This window comes from Aspergillus niger (genome assembly GCF_000002855.4).
Source record: "Aspergillus niger supercontig An11".
Taxonomy (NCBI): Eukaryota; Fungi; Ascomycota; class Eurotiomycetes; order Eurotiales; family Aspergillaceae; genus Aspergillus; species Aspergillus niger.
In genome coordinates this window covers 2,479,289-2,501,568 of record NT_166526.1, presented here as the reverse complement: position 1 = coordinate 2,501,568, position 22,280 = coordinate 2,479,289, and the positions used below count along the sequence as shown (strand labels likewise).

At 51.5% G+C, this 22,280-nt stretch overlaps 9 protein-coding genes across 9 annotated transcripts; 5 read left to right on the top strand and 4 right to left on the bottom strand.

Annotated features, from left to right (window-relative positions):
* Positions 1-291: 291 nt before the first annotated feature.
* On the top strand, positions 292-2,146 carry An11g10420 (uncharacterized protein; the record flags this gene model as incomplete). The annotated part of the gene is made up of 7 exons (XM_059750553.1): positions 292-357; positions 888-1,000; positions 1,038-1,104; positions 1,176-1,209; positions 1,382-1,507; positions 1,727-1,797; positions 2,000-2,146. 7 exons carry the CDS (start codon positions 292-294, stop codon positions 2,144-2,146), a joined length of 624 nt encoding a protein of 207 aa, XP_059606416.1.
* A 1,191-nt stretch (positions 2,147-3,337) lies between these two features.
* Positions 3,338-6,072, top strand: An11g10410 (uncharacterized protein; the record flags this gene model as incomplete). The annotated part of the gene is made up of 4 exons (XM_059750552.1): positions 3,338-4,476; positions 4,541-5,229; positions 5,356-5,501; positions 5,554-6,072. 4 exons carry the CDS (start codon positions 3,338-3,340, stop codon positions 6,070-6,072), a joined length of 2,493 nt encoding a protein of 830 aa, XP_059606415.1.
* Positions 6,073-7,942: 1,870 nt separating this feature from the next.
* On the bottom strand, positions 7,943-9,837 carry An11g10400 (uncharacterized protein; the record flags this gene model as incomplete). The annotated part of the gene is made up of 2 exons (XM_001394960.3): positions 7,943-8,197; positions 8,263-9,837. 2 exons carry the CDS (start codon positions 9,835-9,837, stop codon positions 7,943-7,945), a joined length of 1,830 nt encoding a protein of 609 aa, XP_001394997.1.
* Positions 9,838-10,548: 711 nt separating this feature from the next.
* On the bottom strand, positions 10,549-12,035 carry An11g10390 (hypothetical protein; the record flags this gene model as incomplete). The annotated part of the gene is made up of 6 exons (XM_001394959.3): positions 10,549-10,565; positions 10,721-10,787; positions 10,831-11,000; positions 11,197-11,489; positions 11,552-11,914; positions 11,971-12,035. 6 exons carry the CDS (start codon positions 12,033-12,035, stop codon positions 10,549-10,551), a joined length of 975 nt encoding a protein of 324 aa, XP_001394996.3.
* A 752-nt stretch (positions 12,036-12,787) lies between these two features.
* On the top strand, positions 12,788-14,863 carry An11g10380 (uncharacterized protein; the record flags this gene model as incomplete). The annotated part of the gene is made up of 3 exons (XM_059750551.1): positions 12,788-13,283; positions 13,355-14,652; positions 14,720-14,863. 3 exons carry the CDS (start codon positions 12,788-12,790, stop codon positions 14,861-14,863), a joined length of 1,938 nt encoding a protein of 645 aa, XP_059606414.1.
* Positions 14,864-15,543: 680 nt separating this feature from the next.
* Positions 15,544-16,954, top strand: An11g10370 (uncharacterized protein; the record flags this gene model as incomplete). The annotated part of the gene is made up of 2 exons (XM_001394957.3): positions 15,544-16,734; positions 16,793-16,954. 2 exons carry the CDS (start codon positions 15,544-15,546, stop codon positions 16,952-16,954), a joined length of 1,353 nt encoding a protein of 450 aa, XP_001394994.1.
* A 248-nt stretch (positions 16,955-17,202) lies between these two features.
* Positions 17,203-17,775, bottom strand: An11g10360 (hypothetical protein; the record flags this gene model as incomplete). The annotated part of the gene is made up of 4 exons (XM_059750550.1): positions 17,203-17,213; positions 17,255-17,504; positions 17,603-17,647; positions 17,770-17,775. The coding sequence occupies 4 exons, from the start codon at positions 17,773-17,775 to the stop codon at positions 17,203-17,205; spliced, it is 312 nt and encodes a 103-aa protein (XP_059606413.1).
* A 943-nt stretch (positions 17,776-18,718) lies between these two features.
* An11g10350 (uncharacterized protein) lies at positions 18,719-20,256 on the top strand (the record flags this gene model as incomplete). Its single annotated transcript, XM_001394955.3, has 4 exons — positions 18,719-18,832; positions 18,882-19,271; positions 19,339-20,033; positions 20,088-20,256. 4 exons carry the CDS (start codon positions 18,719-18,721, stop codon positions 20,254-20,256), a joined length of 1,368 nt encoding a protein of 455 aa, XP_001394992.3.
* Positions 20,257-20,638: 382 nt separating this feature from the next.
* On the bottom strand, positions 20,639-21,622 carry An11g10340 (uncharacterized protein; the record flags this gene model as incomplete). The annotated part of the gene is made up of 1 exon (XM_001394954.1): positions 20,639-21,622. The coding sequence occupies one exon, from the start codon at positions 21,620-21,622 to the stop codon at positions 20,639-20,641; it is 984 nt and encodes a 327-aa protein (XP_001394991.1).
* Between the last annotated feature and the right edge of the window lie 658 nt (positions 21,623-22,280).

Genomic DNA, 22,280 nt, shown 5'->3' with positions numbered 1-22,280 from the left:
ATACCGAAGCGTGGACGGAAGCCGGAAGCTCATTCGACTAAAAGCCAGTAAGATACTAGATTACCTACTTACTTTTAGCACCCGACCGGGTCCTCCCCGACCAAAAATAGCAAATTGCCCACTTTCAGGTTCCATTTTTTTGCCTCCCTCTGCTTCTTCTGTTTCTTCTCTTCCGGTGGCTCCGCTGAGTCAGGGATTGTACTATGTATTGGTTAAGTAATTGTGTTCATAAATTCAGTATTAACTAGTTCTCAGTCAATTACGGAGTAGTACTTGGTTAAATCCGAGAAGATGCCTGGGGCTTGCAATAATACGGGATACCAGGATACAGGGGTCTCGGGGCTGTATGGTGGCCCGGTATTGGGGATACACAAATGACATTGAAATGAATTGATTCGATTCAGGACGACGTCAAGTGGTGTATGTAACCAAGTATCTTTCTATTTCTTTCTGTCTTTCTGCATGAACTCATACACACACACATAGAATGTTCATCCCTGGCTAGGGCTGGGATGGGATAGGATGGGTTAAGTTAATTCGTTCAGTGATTGGATTGATTTGCCTTCTAGGTGACCTGATACATCGTGGGTGGTGGGAAACTCCCTACCTTGTGAGTAGTACCCATTGCGTCAGGGCAAGGAGGAAGTTGGTTTTTGGGGGGGAAGGGGGAGGAGGAGGGATGATGATGTGACGTTGGCATTACTGGTGATCATCAGTGCAGAACCCACTGGAAGGGCGGGATGAATTGCAACTATGGAGTACTGTTAAGGGGATACAAATATACCACTTAATTTGATTCTGTTGCTGTATCGAATGTCACATATCGAGTTTGAGGCATTGAGTCGAGACGCCGGGTCGTTGATTAGTTAGTTGTAGTTGGTTGATAGTATAACCCTCGCCCAGCCCCCCAGCCACCATCGTTTCCCGGAGGAATTCTGACGTTGGCAGCCATAATGCAAGCCAGATGTATCTATTCCGTACATGACCTGAGAGATGGAAGGTCTGTAGCTATCATTTGTCATTTTTTTATTGACGAGGGTCATTCCTGCATTGGGCGGGCACGTAATCATCAAACCAGGGGGTGTGGGCTGGGCTGCCTTTACAGTGAGTGAGAGAGTGTGTGGAGGGAGTTAGTAAGTGTGCTTCATCTGCCCATCCCTACTTTTAAATCGCAGGCAATAACAATCAACGGGGGCGCAGAGAGGCCAGGTGTTGTTGGATATGATTGTTCCCACTAATCTACTCCATACGCAGGAGATCATTGCGACAGCTCCTCCCCCAAAGATTCAATCAGGGGCCGGCTAGTCATCCTCTGAAAGTAGTAGTAGTATTAGTAGCTCGAACACGATTTTCCAATCTAACATGTCATGGACGGGTGGAGACACGACCCGACAGATGTTCCTTATGCATCCTGGCTGTACGTGCTCGATTAATCTCTCCGGTGGTCGTTGTGTTGGATGGTTATCTCTTGTCTTGCATGCAGCCAGTGTGTGTGAGTGGCAAGGAGGTTTCGGTTGTACCTTACTGTGCCTCGTTCCCCTTTTTAGAGCGTAGCCTTTTTTGACAATCACATCTTAGGATGGTGCCCTGTAGACGGGAAAGTGTCTTTGTTGTTCAATTGACGAGAACAGCTAGAGAGAGAGAATCCTTCCAGGGCTTAGTTAAGGGTTCAGTAGGTTGATCGGCTCAGGGCGTCAGGATGGTTAAATGATTAACGACCTTTTAGATGTCTGCCTGCGACGGGGTCATCATGCCAAGCCTCCTGATACCACCATACTTACATACTACCCTCATACCGTATGTGTGTATGTATGTGTGTATGAGTGGTTCGGTCAGTCACGGGGAGGAGAGGGGGGCGGACAACACCGGAGAGATAAGATACCTTGTTTTTTTTGCATATTTGCATGGGGATGGGGTTGAAGATTGTTCAATGATCTCTGACTGCTCAGATTTAGAATCTAACTTTTTTCTTTCTTTCTGGTGGAGGGTGTGATTCCAGATATACTACTCTCACTACTTGCCATTCATCGGTTCACGGATCAGTACCCAACCAACAACCCGAGGCAAGCTGAAGAGTGGAGCTGGTGCTACTTTCCTTATTATCGGATCCAGACTCACTTCCCCTTCTTTTGCACTCTGGGGCTAACTTTGTTTTTCAACAACTTCTGGGAAGGAGTTAATAATCATCGTAAAAAAAATAATAATAACAACCACACGTATAATCTCTCAGATCATATAATTATTAGGCTGGAAAAGTGAGACAGGAAGGGGGGTTTTGTTGTTTTGATGTCAAAAGGAAAAGGATTGACAAATCTTCCCTAGACTTTTTCTCTTCCTTTCTTTTCTTTGCACTGTTCATTCGATCTCTCTCTCTCTCTCTCTCGCTCGCTCTCTACGTAGTTGTTCCTGTCTGTGTCTCCGTCTCTTCCCCTTTCGCGTGGTATTACCATTACCAGTTTCCACCAGTTCTGGCCAAGGCACAGTACAAGCCGTAAACTCTCCACGTTCGTTCGTTCGTTCGTTCGTTTTTTTTTTTTTTTTAGCTTGCGAAATACGGGTACCGTTTCGGACCTTGGCATCTTCTTGAGTCTCTCTCGGGCTGTCTCTCTCTCTCTCTCTCTCTCGCTCTCGCTCTCCCGTTTCGCTCTCTTTCGCTCTCTCGCTCTCTTGCGTCTTCGCTCCAACTTCATTCTCTTATCCTGCCGTTCCCCCCCATCATCTCTCCCTCCTCTTTTCTCCATTCTACCAGAACTCGTCGTCTTTCGTCTTTCCCTATCGCTGCCAACCTCATCCTTTCCTTTTCCTGCTTGTCGCTAGTTTCTGCAACTGATACCCCGACCGTACACTCTTCGTTTCTCCCACCTGTTTTAATTTCGATTGTACACCTTTTCCACACCCCCCCCCCCCGTCACCTTCATCGGACCGATTCTACCAGCCTCCACGCAAACCTCAAGCGCGGACACGTCCATTGTGTCGTACCATCTGCCTCATCTAGTGTTCGCCTGAATATGCCTATCAGTCGTTAAACTTTCTGCCGCCCGCTGGCTTCCCCAGCTTAATCCGGGAACTTTGACTGTTCTTGCATTGCAACCGCTGCCATTGATCGATTAATCTCCTTCCCCCCTTCCTCTCGCGCTCTCCCCCTCCCTTCTACCCGTTGCGTCGCCGATAGCGTCTTTCGACTTTCCAACGACCCGGGACCTACTACCTCCTCCTCCCCATATCCTGAGGCTAATACCGTACCCGTTCCTCATCGCTACTTCCTCCCTCCCTCCCCGCTCTCCCTACCTCTTCTATCTCCGCTTGACTTCTTCCCCCGAAGCCAACCCAAGCGACCATGCCCTCCTTTTCTAACGACGTCGCATATCAATCGTCCACTGCAACTGCCACTCACCCGCGTCCATTCGACTCGCCGCAGGGCAAAACGTCGGAGAAAACATCCGTGGGGAATACTTTCCTATGGACAAATTGGCCCAATGGCGACACGAACCATCTGGATGCCCCTCCAAATGACCGCCAACTCACCAACGGCAGTGCTTACTCCCTGAATGGTCCGCGCTCGAGCGCCAGCTCATATACGAGGGAATTGCCGCACTCGAAAGACGGCAGCATGCACTCCTTGGGAAATGGTTCGGCTCGGGATCCCAGAGAAGGCGGGAGGCCCTCGACAACATTGGATCGCGATGTCTCTAGGAAGTCAGTTGAAAGAAGCGCTCGTGCAGCCTCTCCGACGGCATCGGTCACTAGCCAGCAGATCAATGGAACGTTGACCCCCCGGTCGCTCAACGGCAAGCCGACGGTTAATGGAGACTACCCTCGACCGTCCGCTGATGAATTGGTTGCTCCCGATGTAGTGGCTAATGCTTCGGGCACGCGATTGTCCACCTCTCAGCCTGATGACGCTGGTCGTCTCTCGCCGGATCCCGATCGATTGTCGCCCTCCTCGCCCTCTCAGAAGAGTCCTCACCGGTACTCCTCTCCTCCTGTACCATCTGGCCTGGATGGTAATGCGCAAGATCCGAACAACACCGGCCTTCGACATCGACATACTTTGCAAGTCCCACGAAACAGCAGCGGGCGCCGAAGTAGTCGGGACCAAACCGAGGATGCTGCCTACAGCAGCGGTCGCTTGTCTCCCACGGCCGGTATTCGTCGTACTTCTTTCAGCTTGGCGCGGCGCGCTACCCGCACCAACCAGTCCGATATGCTGTCCGACGATGCCCCTCCAGACGAAGATGCGGCTCGGTGGGCAGAAGCCATTAAACAGAGGCGGGCTTCCAAGAGAAGACGTCGGGATGATGACGACGATGACCACGTTATCGTTGGCACAAGGGTCGACCAGAATCATGTGAATTATGTTACTGCCTACAACATGCTCACCGGAATTCGGTTCACGGTGTCGAGAATCAATGCGAAGATGGATCGGGAGCTGACTCCGGCGGACTTTGAGGCCAAGCACAAGTTTTCTTTTGACATGTATGCGCCTAGGTTATTGCTCACTATATTTGCCGTTCCATTACTGATCATTGATGTTGCGCAGAACCGGAAACGAACTGACCCCTTCCGCCAAATACGATTTCAAATTCAAGGACTATGCGCCCTGGGTTTTCCGTCACCTTCGGGCAAAGTTCCGACTTGATCCTGCGGACTACCTGATGTCCTTAACCAGTAAATACATCCTTTCCGAACTTGGCTCGCCGGGAAAGAGTGGAAGTTTCTTCTACTTTTCTAGAGACTACAAGTACATTATCAAAACAATTCACCATTCCGAACATAAGCTATTGCGGAAGATCCTTCCGGAATACTACAGACATGTCGAGCAAAACCCGAATACTTTGATCTCGCAATTCTACGGTCTCCATCGCGTCAAGATGGCCTATGGTCGCAAGATCCACTTTGTTGTCATGAACAACCTGTTCCCTCCTCACCGCGATATCCACCAGACATTCGACTTGAAGGGTTCCATGATCGGACGTGATTTGCGCGAGGAAGATTTGGAGAAGAACCCAAGAGCGACATTGAAGGATTTGAACTGGGTCCGGAGGAATCGCGAGATACAGTGTGGTCCGTCAAAGCGGGACTTCTTTCTAGCTCAGCTAAAACGGGATGTTGAATTGCTGAAGAAGTTAAAGATCATGGACTACTCTCTCTTAGTGGGTATCCACGATGTGGGACGAGGGAATGAGGAGAAGCTGCGGGACAAGACACTACAGGTTTTCCAACCCGGGGGTGATCGCGAGGAAGAAGCCAGTCCCAATATGCTGATGCGCACACCTTCCAAATTGGAGAATGAGCGCAAGGCCCGCGAACTGCGCATGCTGATCAAGCGTGAGCGTCCCGTGCCGCTTGATAAAGCGGCCGCTAAGATGCCCGAGGAGATCCTTGATGAAAGGAAATTCCATGTCTTCTATGCGGATGATGGTGGATTCCGCGCCACGCATGAAAACGGTCAGCCTGGCGAGGAGATCTACTATCTCGGAATCATTGACTGCTTGACTCACGTAAGTTAATTGCGTTGCAACAATTGGGTCTCTTGACTAACTGGCTGTGCAGTATGGAATGGTGAAGAAGATCGAACACTTCTTCAAAGGTCTTTCACATGACCGGACGCAAATCTCGCCTATACCACCGGAGGGCTACGGTGATCGATTCATCAACTTCATCAAGGGCATCACAATGTCCAAGGAGGAGGCCGAACGACATCGGGAAGCCCGAGCAGAGGGTAGGCCCTCAGTGGAGCGTTCCGAGTCTGTTGAACGGACTATGCAAGCAGCTGAGAAGGAGGCTGCCAAGGATGTCTCGCACGCCCAGCCTCGGACGCTGTCGACTGTTCGAGACCCGTCAGACCCTAGCGGCGTCGTTGCGCCTTCATTTTTGCCGATCGTTGACGAGGCTGGGGAGGCCAGCAGCGTTGGAGGGCAAAGCCAGCATAGTCGCCACGGGCCATCTTCTGCGGTGGAAAAGGAACTCCCTCCGGTTCCTCAACAAAATGGGATGCCCTTCGCTGGAAAAGGCAAGGCAGCGTCTCGAAATGAGCAATCTGGCATGGTATCTGTCTCAGGCAGACAATAACTTGTTACGGTGCTGATTTCCCGTCGTTTTTCATGATATCCTCGTTCGCAGCTCATAATGCTTTGTTCATACCCTGGCGCCACGGATCCTCTACTGCTGCCCACAACGCATCTTCCTCTCATCTTCCACCTTTGTCCCGCAAGCATCTCTGTGATAGTCTCATGTTACCACGATTGATGTGATCCCTTTTGCATCATCGGGCACTGCCCGTCTGTCAGAATCAACCCTGACATCCCAATGGCTCCTGCTTGATACTGATCATTTCCTCGATCAATTGGTATCACTGTGGGGGCTGTACTTTCATTTCTACCAACACAGCATGGCAAGCAATATTCGATCATGTCTTTAACATCTTTTGTATCAACTACCTGTCTCTCACTCTATTCTATTGTCCGTCTTCATTCTCTCTCCTCTTTCCTAGTGTCATGTCTCGACAGCCCGTTCTGTTGACTGAAAGCTTTCTAGCTTGTGCATTTTGATCATTGGCCATGGAGAATCAACTGGTACCAACCCACTTGCTTCGAAATGACCCCCCAACTTTCCTGTATTAAATATTTCTACTGTTTCCTCATATTTTTTGTTCCCTTTGTGCAAACTTCATACTGCTGAATTCTTCCCTACCTCTGGAATTCTTAACCAGCTTCACTCTTTGACTGACTATATTTCTTTCCTTGCCCTTTCCACATCTTTTGGCTTAGCATACATTGTCTGGTTGTTTGGCATCATTGGGCCTCTGTTTGATTGTATACATGGACGGGAGAAGCGACTTGTGCGCGTGAGCAGGTTCGAGCGACTTAATTCTGTTGGTGTTTTCCACTGATGTTCTGCTTTTTTCTTTTTTCATTCCTCTTATCTCATTGAGCTCGTCTTTCCTTTAGAAGATTGATAGAAGACGCACAGCAAGTAGAGAATTGATACCATCATCGCCTTTTTTGTTCAATGAATATCAGATCCTGATTACCACTACAGCTTTACTGCTATTGATGCCTTATCGTAACGTTGTGTAATTGAGGCGTAGATATACCATCTGTGTATACCAATCACTTACCACACCAATATACTCATAACTTCAAGGAAGAGAAAGAGAATATTTTCAGCCCACAAATCCAAGTCATAATTCATTTCGCACCGACACTACTTTGCCTAAGTGGGTATTTCCATGAACAAATTGAACAACCAGCGTAACCGAGCAGGAAAACAACCGTAGTCCAGTGTAAGCAGTAAGCAGGAAGAAGCCTTAATAGGCAAGGGGAAAAAAGATAGAAACAGATAAGAAGGTTCATCATAAGTGGGAGAAGAGAAAAAAGAGACAAAAGGGTGCATTAAAGAGAAAAACCACTACGCCATAGAAGAATGACTATAGCTTGGCTTCGAAAGAAAAGGGAACAACAAAAAGCGCGGCGTGAATTGCAAAGGGCAAAAGGAAGATATCAGAGGGTGAATGAAAACACAGATGACGCCATAGCAAAATGCTTGAAAAGGTCCTTTCCGATCCATTAACGAGTCACTGTGAATACCATGTTGAGGATGTGACTGAGCGTGGTTGGAGGAACGGAAAAAAGTAAATCGCAAGAGTAAACTAGAGTCAAAAAAGACCACCTGCCGCCTCCCGTGAACGCCACCTCGAACCAGTGATTTGATCATATCTTGCAGTTGCTGTTAGAGACACTTTTGTTTTATTTTGTTTTGATGTTGTGAATTTGGAGTTGTGGAGGGAAATGGATAGGTAGAACAAGTGCATTCGTGCACGCCCATCTTCTGTGTTTTTCTCGTCTGTAAGAGAGGTGAATCGAGGCTCATATTGCAGACCGAAAGTAGAGCGCGCGCGTGAAAGTCGTAATGGATGAGAAAATAAAGAAGTCGCCGTTATTCATTCGGCCTTGCCTTGGGTTACCTTGGCAGCCTGAATGGCGGACATCTTCTGGGTCCAGCCTTGAGTGGGCTGAGGCTTCTTGACAGTACGCAGGTCGTCAGTGGAAAATCCGGAAATGCGCATATTGTACTTGCGCTCCAAGACAAGCTGAATATCGCGAATCTCGAGAGTCGAGGACGGGCGGAGTTTGGCGAGACGGCAGGCATCCGTGATCACATCGTCAACAAAGTCATCTGCCATCTGAAGGATGAACTGCACGTAGGGGAATTAGACTTTTATTGATTCTGAGAAGGATCCTGGGAAATCACGGGACTTACCTCTTCAGCATCGGGGGTGAGTCCTTCGCCCTCTCCACCACCAGTGACCTGACGAACGAGAATATCCAGCATCTTCTTGCTCAGAACGCGCTGACCTTCACCCTCGAGCACGTAGCCGGGGTGTTTCTGGATTGCAGGCTGATTCATCACACCGACTGCACCGTGACTGGGTCCGCCAGATAACGTGGGCCGAGCAGGAGCCATGTTGACGGGCTCTGGAGGAGGCACATTCAGGTTCTTGGGGATGGCCATGTTGATGCTACGCGCGTTAGTGTCGGCAGAGCGGTTGGGAATGTAGCCCTGGGGGTGAGCGTGGGTGTTGGCGCCAGGCTGAGTGACGTTCTGCTGCTGATTCATGTTATTGTTGTTAACGTTGTTGTTAGAGTAGTTCTGCGCAGCTTGAGCCATGGCGGCCTGCTGAGACAAAGGACGAGGTTGGACCATGGTCTGAGCCCCAGGAGGAGTGGGAGTTGAACCGTCGACATTGGGGACTTGAGTGAAGGTGACCTGTGAGCCTGGTGGGCCCTGCTGTGACTGTGCCTGGACCGGGGCCTGTGGCTGTTGCTGGGGTGCTTGCTGTGGCGGTTGCTGTTGGGGCACAGCAGGGACGGCAGGCGTGGCGCCCTGGGCGGTTGGCGTTTGACCGGGCTGAGAAGTCGAAGGCGACATCGCAGTCTGTCCCGCCTGGTTGCGTGCAGCGGAAACTGCCGATGTGATTGTGTGAGGCGCCGGGGTAGGGGTCTGGCCTGGATGCATGGTGCCGGGGACGCTTGGTGGACGGCCGTCGGCGGGGCCAGCAGCTGTACCGGGCGCAGCTTGACTAGGAGCTTGCTGTGGATGCGCTTGAGCAGGAACATGTTGTTGCACACCAGCTCGCTGTTGCTGGGCCTTGAAGGTATCCTGCTGTTCCTTGAATTTGTTCAGGAAGTCGCTTCCCTCGCGGTAAAGCTTCTCCGCCGCAAGTTGCCGGTTCTTGAACTCCTGCACCTCCTCCTGAGTCATATTTCCCGCAGACTGACGCGTCGCAAACTGTTGTCTGAGATCCGCGATTCGCGCCCGTCCGATCTCCTGCTTCTGAAGCGCGATCCCATATCGTAGTTTGGCTTCGGGGAGCCAGGTCTGGGCCTGCTCGTTGCTGATGTTCGGAGGGAGGAAGAACTGCAGAGTGTTGACTTTCTGCTGAATCTGAGGGAGAAGCTGCGCGAAGTTCTGCGGATTAACCGACTGCGATCGCTGGACTGGTTGACCTGGTTGCGCTGCGTTTGCCGCTTGCAATTGCTGGTGTTGCATTTGGCGGCTTTGCTGAAAAGCGCGCATGCCTTTCATGAGATTTTGGGAAATCTGGGTGAGTCTCGCATGAGCCTGTTGATACTCGGTAGTCTGCGGTTCCCGACTATTGAGATGTTCCCATAAGGTCCGCACGAGCTGGGTGTGCTGGGCTTTCTGCTGGTCGTTGAGATGGGGAAGCTTCTGGACTTGGTCGGTTCGGATCAGGTTGGAGTGCTGCGGCATCATCGGCTGGGCTGCAGGGGCCTGGGGTTGAGCAGCCTGGGGCTGTGCCTGTGAGTTGTCCATCCCGATGATGATGGTGATTGGGCTGCGTTGTGGGGGGAAAGTGAAGTCTGCGATGGGGGGGAGAGGTTGGATAACACTGTTGGGATAGCGGAGAACGGGATTCTCAGGCACGTGTCCCGAGCGCCCCGACAGGCGTTAAAGAAGGTAAACTTTTATCCGAACGAAACGAGTCTAGATAAGAGTAGACCCAGGGGCAGAAGGCTTTCAAAGATCGCAGCTATACCTCGTCTGAGAGGATTGGAGGAGCGGAGGGGAGGGTTGACCGGGGGAAAGAAGTGAGAGATTTGGAGATCCTAATGGGGGTCGGCGAGCCTGAGGCTTGGCACGAGTGCTCACTGCCGGTTCTGAATAACCAGCAAAAGAAGTGAGGAGAGCGAGTAACACCCAATCCCCTTTATAAGGCTTGCTCAACAATAGGATCTCTGAATCTGACCGATGTTCGTCTTACAGACAACTTCGGCTCTATTGAACACTTCCGTAAATTGACGTATTGAATGGGAGATTTCTGGAGTAACACTCATCTAATGGTTCGGTCCCCTCTCCCGGATGGAGTGAAGCGATGACGGTGCGATGAGAAAACGCTTTTATATACGCTGTTGCGTAACTTAGACAAGGATAATTGAGTAATAAGAAAGGTGCGGTGGGCTCTAGAGGAGACTACTGATTCTACAGAGATGAAGCCAGGGCTAGGTGATGGTTACAACAGCGCACTCAAATAAGGATAATTTCTGATTTAACAAAGTAATACAAGACCCGATACATCATCAAATCATGAAATCCTTGTGTGATATGGTCTTTCCCTGGAAAACCCCAGGACACTCAATTGGTGCGGGTTGGCCATGCCTATACACAAACTGATAGAGATCTTTGATGTGGAACGTACCAAATCCATTGCTCAGGATAGCCGCGTTATGCCTGTATGAGTCGCAATGAGATGATGCGCCCAAAGGCTAGCCAGAATTAGCTGATTTTTCGCAGGTGATATCGCGGTACATCCTTGGTGAAAGCCAAAGACGATATAAGCGCAAGCATGCAGTCGTGATGAGTCTTCGTGGCCGGACTTGCCCGGGTCAGAAGCTGCAGCATATCTAGCGATAATGGCAAAGAAGCTAAGGCGGGGAGAAGCCGCACAGCATCCACCGAAGCTGGGATGTTTTGTCGGGCTAGACATTGTTTCCAGGGAGACTTCCTGTCGTATCAATGACGGCCGTCTGAATCAGCCATAGTAATAGCGGTGTCCACCGTATCTGTATGGAGACGGCCTGCCTTCTGAGTATACGTTGTAAGCACTTGACACCACGGTCTCGCTAAACTGGTAAATAGAATAGAGCTTCCCGAGCTCTCAACCCAACAACCCACCCAGGTCTCGTTCCATGCCGTGAACACGGGCCTCCAATGTGCGTTTCTTTCTCTCCAGCTCGCGGATCTCCGCCATCTCTCGCTCAAGGTCTGCATCCGTAACATCAGCCACCTCGGGCGGTGTGGAATCGATGCCATCATATTCATCAAAGTCATCTCCGTAGGAGTGGCTCATCTTTTCCAACTCTGCGGTGTTTCTAGCCGCACGTGCCTCCAGTTCATTAATCGAACCTGAAATCAACTCGTGACGATAACGTAGACTGGCTATTTTCTCATGTGCACCAGCGACAGGACTGTGCATGTAGTCAGTAATTGTAAGCAGGACTTGGCTCTTGAGGACGAGTGAAGAGCGTACTAGACATTGCAGAGAATCTCTGCGCCCTGGAGTAGAACGTCGACATTGACTTCACCACGACCCCTACTCGACGTGCCAGCGGATCGCTTGATCTCCTCCATCATATCAGCACCCAGAACCCTTGCGACAGCTGATTGACTCTTGTTATCTCTAGCGGAATAAATCCGACTTGCCATGGACTCGCCCTCTGGATCCTGCGCAAACTGCGTGCCGCGTCGGGTGGGACGTCGCTGTGAGCCGACGGATTTGACGGAGGGATCGGATTGAAAGAGAGCCCGTTCATGAGCCTCCGTATCTCGAATCAAGGAAGTGATATCGTGGGGGCCTAGCAGCGCATTGGTGAAGATCCGCGGTTGGGGAAACCTGGGGCAGAAACAATCAATGCCGGGTACGAAGCAAGGTGAGAGGGGGATGCATACGGTAGCTCCGCAATGGCATTAGAAGACAGTGAGATCTGCTCTAGATGACTTTCAAGGAGCGACATTTTTTCTGTTCTGTGTCGAGGGGTGTGCAAAAAGGGAACTTGTGCTTCAGTGAGTTTAGTTGGTTATCGCTGCGGGGGGAGGAGAAACAACAATCAATAGACTAAACTAGTAACTGGTCCAAGCAACACGGGTAAACACGCCAAGCAGAGCTCCCAGCTGTTTCTGCCTCAGGCGGTCTGAACTGCCCGGGAATGAGGATTTGGTGGCAACGCAACCCCGAACTGCCTGCAACCGAAACTCTCCAGCAATTCGGACCTTCTTCTCTACCAGCAATCGGATTGAAACCCTTCCCACGCGACCATTGCCTCTTCTCCGAACCACCAACCCGATCTTTCTTGCTTCCTAGCCAGACGTGACAGAACCCGAGAGCGCGTCACGCCGGTCTTACAGCTGGCCGGTTGCTCCGTTGGTAAGCTCGATCCCCCAACTGGCCCGACACTGACTAAGCTCCTGTGCTGGTTCTCTCGCTGTCCATCCAGAGCCAGCCTTGACATCACATCACCACCTCATCAACCATCTGCTCCCAAACTCCAACCCAATCCCCCATCCTTCATCATCCCCCCCGCCCCGCATCTCGGTCCTTTTGGCTTCGCTCGCTGTGACTCTTGTCATTTTCATTCCTGCATCCCCGGACTCTGGATAGTGGTCTTTCATCCTACCCCCTTCCTGTGTCTCCGGTACCGCGGTCCCCAGTGCTCACCTGAGCTCCAAAGCTGGAAAAAAAGAATCAGACAAGAAACTCCAACGAAAGATGCCGGCTGAAAGGCGCTCTTTGAGATCGAACAGCAAGTCAGATACCTCTTCATCTGCTAACGGTGAGAAGGGACGCTCCACTTCGCAGAGCTCTAGTTCCAATAAAGATAAGCCGGCGCCTACCCGCGCTGCTGCCAACAAGGCCACAGCTGCCTCTACCACGAAAGGCGCCTCGTCGAATAATACTGCCAACTCCGGAATGGGTGAGCAGCGTGATCAGCCGCGTGCCAACGGGTCCGACCCGACGGAGAATGGCGTGAATGGCTCGGAAGATGTTGAGATGGGAGAGGATACGGCAGGTGGGCCTACATCCTCATTCAACGCCAGTCAAGACCGCAAGGGTGACGAGAAGATGACTGTTGTAGTGCCCCCTACCAAGGGTTCCAGGTTATCCGGCGAGAAAGGAACGGACAAAGAAGGCGACGTCGCCATGGAGGGTGATGAGGGCGAGGATGCCGAGCCCGAGGTTGATCCCAAGACCAAGGCCATCCAAGGTTGGTTTTATCTGTCCTGGCGTTCATCCGCGCAGCGCTCCCGTACTAATGCTGCCATGCGTTTCATGTAGACATCAAGACCAACTTTACCCTCCTCGAACGAGCCGTTACCCACTTCGACCCCAGATTCACCCTCCGCGTCCTGCGCTCGATATCGTCCATGCGCAAACACATCACGGGTGATGTGCTAGCTGAAGTTATTGAGGAGACTTACTCATCGTCAAGTGTCACCGCTTCATTCTTATTGAATGCTCTTGATCAAGCAGGTGCCCTGGGCGGTGCTCAGTCCAGCGCGAAGATGGAGATTGAGTCGGAGAAGACCAAGACTGCTCCCAAGGAGACCCTGCCCGAGGTTGATATCTACATGTCTATTCTTGTTCAGATCTTTTTGTATGACAAGAAGGAGATTCAGCTGGGTGCCAAGTTCTCGACGAACCTGATTGAGCGTCTGCGGACGCTTAACCGCCGTACCCTCGACTCTCTGGCAGCTCGTGTCTACTTCTACTACTCTCTCTTCTATGAGCAGATTGCTCCCCTTCCCCCGTCTCCTGCTGCCACCGTGACTAAGATCCGCCAGCCCTTGCTCGCAGCCCTGAGAACAGCAGTGCTTCGCAAGGATGTGGACACCCAGGCTACCGTGATGACGCTACTCCTGCGCAACTACCTATCTACGTCTCACATTTCGCAGGCAGACCTTCTCATTTCGCACAACAAATTCCCCCCATCGGCATCCAACAACCAGATTGCCCGGTACCTTTACTACTTGGGTCGCATCCGGGCCATTCAGTTGCAGTACACCGATGCCCATGGTCACTTGATCGGTGCCACTCGCAAGTCGCCTTCTAGTCACAGTGCGCGCGGTTTCTACCAGGCTTCTCATAAATTGCTCGTTGTGGTGGAGCTCCTCATGGGTGACATTCCCGACCGGGCCATTTTCCGACAGCCCGCACTTGAGCGCGCCATGCACCCCTACTTCCTCCTTGTTCAAGCTGTGAGTGTGGGTGACTTGGACGGGTTCCTCAACATCGTCAACACCCACAGTGCGACATTCCGCAAGGACGGTACGTACACTCTGATCCTGCGTCTGCGGCAAAACGTGATCAAGACCGGCATTCGCATGATGTCTCTCTCCTACTCTCGCATTTCGCTCCGGGATATTTGTCTGCGTCTTGGACTGGACAGCGAGGAGTCTGCCGAGTACATTGTGGCAAAGGCCATCCGCGACGGTGTGATCGAGGCCAGCTTGGACCACGAGCATGGGTTCATGAAGAGCAAGGAAGTTGGAGATATCTATGCCACCAGGGAACCCGGGGAGGTGTTCCATGAGCGCATCAGAGCTTGCTTGAGTCTCCACGACGAGAGCGTCAAGGTGAGTTTCTACGAGAATCTACGTTCCTGCTCCACAGAGAGTACCCAGCTAACGAGTCTGCCAATAGGCCATGCGGTTCCCCATGAACCAACACCGCCTGGAATTGAAGAGCGCGCAGGAGGCACGGGAGCGTGAGCGGGAGTTGGCCAAGGAAATCCAGGAAGGAGACATGGACGACGAGGATGCCGGCGGCGATTTCGATGCAATCTAGTGGGTGTGAAGTTATAAGCATACAGCAGCTTTTCGTTTGTAATCCTGTTATATCCCGTCCCGTTGGGTGTTCAAGAACGGAGGGAAGCTTTTCAACAATGTGTTCTTATCTGCAGTGTCGTCGTTCGGGTGTGTATGAAGCAATGGGTAGGATTGAGCTTCGCCGGCGTGATCTCCCATGTCTCTTATGTGTCATTGGACCGGCTCCTTTGTACTGTTGCACAGGTGGTTTCTGCTGTAGAGTGCTGTCCGGCCTGCCGAGTTGTCTCTTGCGAGGCGGGGGAGAAGCGTGACCTTGGGTTTCTGTTGTAATTTCCCGTCATAATAGATCAGAAAACCCTTGCAGCCATGAGCATGCGAACTGTATTGAACCAAATTATCTGTGATAGTGAGTATGTAATACTGAGTGAGTACTGTAGAATGCGGTGTGGTGGAAGACTGAGTGAAGATGCATAGAGCGAACTGGATGCGGCAGGGACGGGCCCAGAGCCCCGAGCCGGCCCGAGGCAACCTCCGTCTCGAAATCTTCGGCGGGTGTTAATTGCGCCTCATCCATCCATCCAGGCACTGGTGCGGCCCCGGACCTGGCCCGGCTTTCAATCATTTGCTTTCCCGGTATTATGATCCTAGCATTTTGTTTGACTCACTTCTAGCTCTACTTGCCTCCCACATTCCCCAATCATGAAAGCACGGACGGTGCCGGCATCCGGGCTGGTGCTCTCGTCACGCGTCACGTCTTCCACGATAGTTTGCTGGCAATGCCTCCGAAACGAATTGGTTGCAAATCAATTCCAGCTTCAATCACGAAAGTATCACCCGACAAAACGTAAGGATGTGTCGCCGCTGGGTGCCGCCGTCTCTGCAGCTCAGACCATCTTCAAAGGCCTCCCCAAGGCACCTCCGGGCATTTCCGTCGACCCATTGCGGATGGTAGGAAAGGAACTCAAATTCTTGACGAAGAACCTTCGGCAGCTACTGGGATCCGGCCATCCTACACTGGATAAGGTGGCCAAATACTACACCCGCAGTGAGGGTAAACACATGCGGCCGCTTCTGGTGCTGCTGATGTCTCAGGCGACGGCGCTGTGTCCCCGGAAGACTGGCACGGACAACAATTCCGCAACAGTGAACGACCCGATCAGCTCGCCCTCAATCCTCGTCGATAACAATCCGGACCTGGATGCGCTCTCATCCGGTAGTGCCGATGCGCCGTACGACTTTGCCGGCGACAAGGACATCCTGCCCACCCAGCGGCGGCTTGCTGAAATCACCGAATTGATCCACACTGCGTCCCTCCTGCACGACGACGTCATCGATAATGCTGTGTCCCGCCGTTCTTTAACGTCTGCCAACCTCCAATTTGGAAACAAGATGGCTGTTTTGGCGGGAGACTTCATGCTGGGTCGGGCCTCCGTCGCTCTGGCGCGGCTGAGGGACCCGGAGGTCATTGAGCTGATGTCTACTGTCATCACCAACCTTGTTGAGGGCGAGTTCATGCAGTTGAAGAACACGGCTGCGGACGAGAAGAACCCCGTTTTCACGGACGACACCCTCTCGTACTACCTGCAGAAGACATACCTGAAGACGGGCAGTTTGATCAGCAAGTCCTGCCGGTCAACTGCCGTGCTGGGTCACAGCGCCCCCGAGGTCGTCGAAGCCTCCTACCAGTACGGACGCAACTTGGGACTGGCGTTCCAGCTTGTGGACGATATGCTGGACTATACCCTGACCGAGGCTGAGTTGGGCAAGCCAGCTGGCGCGGACCTGGAGCTGGGTCTTGCTACGGCCCCGCTGCTCTTTGCCTGGAAACAGTTCCCAGAGCTTGGCCCGTTGGTTGGCCGGAAGTTCAGCCAACCCGGCGATGTTCAAAAGGTAATGCGATCCTAGTTGCAACAAAAAAGTCTTGACACTAACATTGATTGATCACCAGGCTCGGGAGCTTGTTATCAAGGCCGACGGTGTTGAACAGACCCGTATCCTGGCCCAGGAGTATGCGGATAAGGCTGTCGCTGCGATTTCTGACTTCCCTGACAGCGACGCCAAGGCTGGTTTGGCCCAGATGTGCGAGAAGACCATGAAGCGGAGAAAGTGAGACGTTTGAGCGATGATCCATCAGCGTTGCTTTGGGATTGGCGTTCATTTCGAGTCTCTCCTTGTTGAAATTGGGCGCTACACAATGCCCCTGTACCACTACCTTCTTTGTATTATCGCGAGTCTGCTGGTGTAGACCTTCTGTATTATTGATAGAGAGCCTAGACCCGAGGACTATTCATAACCCAATTTCATTTTCAGTTGCATTGGTAACGACATCTCTTTCGTTTGATTGTGATATTCAAAATTTCAAGCATGAGCTATGATGGACACAGCTTATGTAGATCAGCGAACAACTAACCAGGCTCACGTGGATGGATGCATTCGGGCTTCCTTTCGACGTCGCCAGAACCTACCGGGGAGTTTTCCCACTCACCCACCCCATGATATATGCCGACGGACCAAGTGACTGGTCTCTCTGAATCTGGGGATCTGCCTGTCCTTTTTGCTTTCGATTGTATTGACATCCTTCGTGATGGGAGAAGATTAGCCACGTATACTGGCCTCAATGCCACCCTTTCTGCCGCTAGGACTGACCTGTTATACACGCTCTAAGTGTCATGCATAGCTGACAAGGTTGAACAACCAAATGTTCCATATCCAAGCTACTCGTGGCAAGTTATGCTGCTCCAACGGTTCATACTCTTACCTTTTTACGTCGAGCAATTGGGGCATTACTGGGACCATCCGGACGCTATGATGATCTTTGACTAGAAGTTTTCAAGCACAGCAGCTGCGGGATTGATATTGTGACGCTGATGCAGGTCGTTACTGTCCGACGCTCTCTCTAGTCGGGCGATAGCATGCTTGACTTACAAACATGTTTCTCAGGGAGCTACAAACACCCGCATTTCAACTACCTCTGGATACCTAAGTATAAGAAGCAGGATATATGCTGTTGTACAAGGAGCGAAATGCGTCGGAAATATCGCAGGAGGTATTTCAAGATTTAGGAGGCTAATTCGATGGCGAGGGAACAATCGGCATTGCGGTGAGCCGGAATGAACTACGTGCACAAGCCCAATTACTAGGAAAGAAAATTGCTGACGCGTCCAGCCTATAAGTCCCTTAGACAGAGCAGAAACCACACGGCTCATATGCATTTGGAGATGCCGTGAGCTTGAACGTCTCCTTTCGGATTTCCCAGTTTGTACTACGAGGAATATGGCAACTACGCGCAAGTTAATTAGCTCTTGCAACCTGCGCTGCATTACAGCTACATGAACCATTGTCTACTCTGCTCATACAAGATCGGCGTCGTGAAAACCACGTCATTGATGGAATACTGCAGACAGTCTTGTCAACTGACAATATGGTGGGATCTAAATTGCCTAAAGCACCAGAGTTTGTTCGCACCGCACCAGCATAATGATAGCAGGCCAGGGAAGCTTTCCCGCCGTGTTGGCGCGCTGCCCGAACCCTAATTGTTTAGCGTCAACCAATGCAGGCGTTGGCGGCCCCGATCTAGTGAGCTGATTTATGGAATAACTGCCATTTTGAACACAGTTGCCGAGCTTGCACAAAGGATTAAAGCACAGTATGTTATGGATTGAGCTTGCTTTGGCAGCTTTAACCATCTGTTTTTCTCAGTAACACAGCCCGAGTTGTGCTCTTGGATAATAAGCCTGGGTCGATTCGCCGAAAGCAATTCACATTGCTGCTACCTCGCGTTTGCGTGTTCTTACGACATAGCGGGGTCATTTCTATTGTTCTCTCCCTCGGGACTGTGTGAGTCTAGTCGTCTGATATCAGGACACGTTCTTCAATGGCTGAAAAAGAAGCTGCAATAAACACTCATCCCAACGAAACTCCGGATCCTCAAAGTCCATCACCCAGATTTTTGATAGAGCAACCACCATCTGAGCAAGACCCTAATCTGGTAAGGTAACTGACAGCACCAAGATGAAGCTTTGTACTTAACATCTAAGGTGACATGGAACGGTCCCGAGGACCCGGGCTATCCCAGGAATTGGCCGTCGGGCAAGAAATGGGCTACAATCATTCCCATGTCGCTGTTCACCCTTTTGACTTCCATGAGCTCGGCCATAATGGCCCCAGCCCTAAATAACATTCAGCAGGATCTCCACTTCTCGTCCAGTACGATGGGCGTTATATCCCTGTCTGTTTACTTGCTAGGAGTGGCAATCGTACCCTTGTTTACGGCGCCTTTGTCAGAGGTATTTGGAAGGATGATAGTCCTTCAGGTTACTGATATGTTTTTCATTATCTTCAACACTCTATGTGGAATTGCAAAAACCCCAAACCAGTTGATTGGCTTCCGATTTTTAGCTGGTCTGGGCGGCGCAGGAGCTAACACGGTAAGTATTTATGTGTCACTTCAGTCCACCATGCCTCCAGTAACGGGCCAAGTATTGACCACCAAAGATGGGCGCTGGCCTCACCACAGACCTATTTGAGTCTGACAAGCGCGGTAGTGCTCTATCCCTCTATCTCCTCGCCCCTTCGATCGGCATGACCGTCAGCCCTATCGCTGGCGGCTTTCTCGTGCAATATACGACGTGGCCATGGTGCTTTTATCTTGTATCCCTCGTGGCTGGCGCGGTGCAAATTTTTGGCCTGCCCTTCTTTCGCGAGACTTATGCTCCAGTTCTGCTGCAGAGAAGGTGCAAGCGTCTACAGAAAAGCACTGGGAACCTAAATCTGTACACGCACCACGACAGCGTCTCCCTGCCCCATCTGCTCCGGCTTAGCCTCATCCGACCAATAAAGTTGCTTGCCACGCAACCGGTGGTGCAAGTCTGGAGTGTGTATTGTGCATACATCTACGGGATTCTATACCTGCTCATTTCGAGCTTCCCCAATGTGTGGACAGGCATATACGGAGAATCCGTGTCTATCGGCTCCCTCAACTATATCTCCTTATTCCTGGGTATGACCTTTGCTTCGCAGGTTGGAATGCGTCTTGCCAATCGGTCCTACAGGAAGCTGTGCAGTCAGCATGGTGGACGCGGCCTGCCGGAGTTTCGCCTGCCAGCCCTGATGATCGGTGCGGTGATTATCCCAATCGGCCTCCTCTGGTACGGATGGAGTGCGCGACCAAATGTCCACTGGATCATGCCGTATGGGAAACCCTTCCAGATCCAGTATAACAATCGATGCACTGACAGCCACAGGAATATCGGCGCAGCCATTTACGGCGCCGGTGTGCTACATGAGATCCAATGCATAGTAGGGTACATCATGGATACATACCCCAAGTATGCCGCCAGTGCAGTAGCCGCGGTGATGTGCATCCGGAGTCTGCTTTCTTTTGCGTTGCCACTAGCCGCGCCGCGGTTGTGAGTGTTGTCGAGACACCTTGAAAGCCAGTTGCATGCTAATCAAGCTAGGTATGGGAATCTCGGCCTCGGATGGGGGAATACACTCCTGGCCTTGATCGCGGTTGTGGTGGGCATCCCGGCGCCGATTTTGTTGAAACGATACGGAGTGGCGCTGCGGCGACGGAGTCCATATGCGCGGGATGATTAGCTTCTAAAAGAGGGTGGAGTGGGCTGCAGGTTAGTGAGTGCTATTGATCTCAATTCATGTTCTTGGTAGTTCGCATTTGATAACGTGAGATATATTGATATTGAGTGTACTAGCACCTGGTTACACTACAATCCCACAGAAACAGAAACATCTATTCAACGTCACTCATGCTGCCATCTGAACAAGAACCAAGGTATCACCCCATAACCCTATCCAACAACCTCCCCAGCTCCTCTCCCACGAATGCCGGATTCTCCAATTGCACCACATGCCCAGCACCCTCAGCAACAAGTGGGCCCCTCCCCCTCCCCTCATCCGTAATCCCCAACAATCCCCGGTGGTACTTCTCCCAAAACGGCGTGACATATACTTCGAACACCCTCCCAGACACCTTCCCGCCGGTCATTCTCACACTTTCCTCCGCAAAAGCCTTCCCATCATGTCCAATGACCGTGACCCAAGGCCCCCTTTCATCATCAGGCCCCACCAATCTCGGCCCATCACTCTCAGGCAACAACTCCGCCAGATTCCTCCTCGATAGACCCTCCTTACTCCCCACAGAGGGATGAAAGACTTTCCCTGCGATAGCCCGCGCCACAATCAGATCTTGAGCAGAGATGCCATCTTCCTCCTGCGGCGGAATAAAGTCCGGCGCAGTAGGATCCGGAAATACGGACACGAAATCCGAGTTGGCCAGGATACTGTCGAGCAAGAGAAGGGCGGACACAGTGCCCGGGTATGTTTGGGCGTAGAGTCTGGCGAGAGCGCAGCCGAGGGAGTTGCCTACTAGGATTACATTTAGATCTGGGGCGGATGTTGATGTGTGCAGGTGGAGTTTGGCTATCTGCTGGATCAGTTGGTGGAGGTCGTCCAGGGCGGAGAGGATGTCGTGCCCGTGGCTTGGGTCAGGGGCGTCCTGGTCGGCCGGGTCCCGGGAGGGAGTTTGGCCTTGGCCGTAGCGATCATAGGTGAGGATGGCGGGGAGGTTATGGGGGTGGGTGGATTGCAGGTGGTGGATGACGGGGCCCCAGGAGGTTTGCGGGGCTGCGAGGCCGTTGAGGAAGACGAGGAGGATCTTGTTGTTGGATGATTGGGTGGACGAGGGGTGGAAGGTGTAGCTTAGTTGAGCGGTGGGCTTGGTGGGGAGGGTGATGAGGTTGGGTTTTGTGGTTGTTGTCATTGTGTCTTGGTGACGGTTTGGTGGCGGATGGGCTGTATATGGGGAAAGGTGATGATGTAGAAATTTGGAAGAAGAGAGAGGGATATAGAGTGATTGAAGTTCAGGGCAGAGGATTCTCGAGGGATGGAGTAGATGAGAGGAAACAGGAGAGAGAAATTGGGGTTTTATATACGTGGGTGATGCTGACCAGCTACTACTACTACTACTACTATACAAATCTGTTTTCTATACTAATTGGGATGAAGGATGGCGCAGCCTGAGGCAGGGCCCGCCCGAAACGAGTGGACCAATCAAAGTGCTTGTACGCCGGAAGTATGACAGCCCTAAGGCTGAGTTATTGGACAGCGCCAGATCAACTGATTAGCAAATTGCTGGATCTCGTATTTATTTTTTCGGGGTAATTCATAGATATGCTGAATACACTCACTCATACGGATAATACTAGCTATTCATACATCGATGCTTGAGGGGAAGTACTAGTGTTGGCAAGGATTGGCCTAGGTAACATTTCCCAACCCGCTGTTACATTGGCATGTGCTACCTGACGGTAAATAATGATAATTTGTAAGAGTCTTCTGCCTTTCTTGACTGTCGCCCCCTGGCTGATTCCCATCTGGCAAAGAACATTCGGGTTTAGCCATAATATAAGTTGATCTAG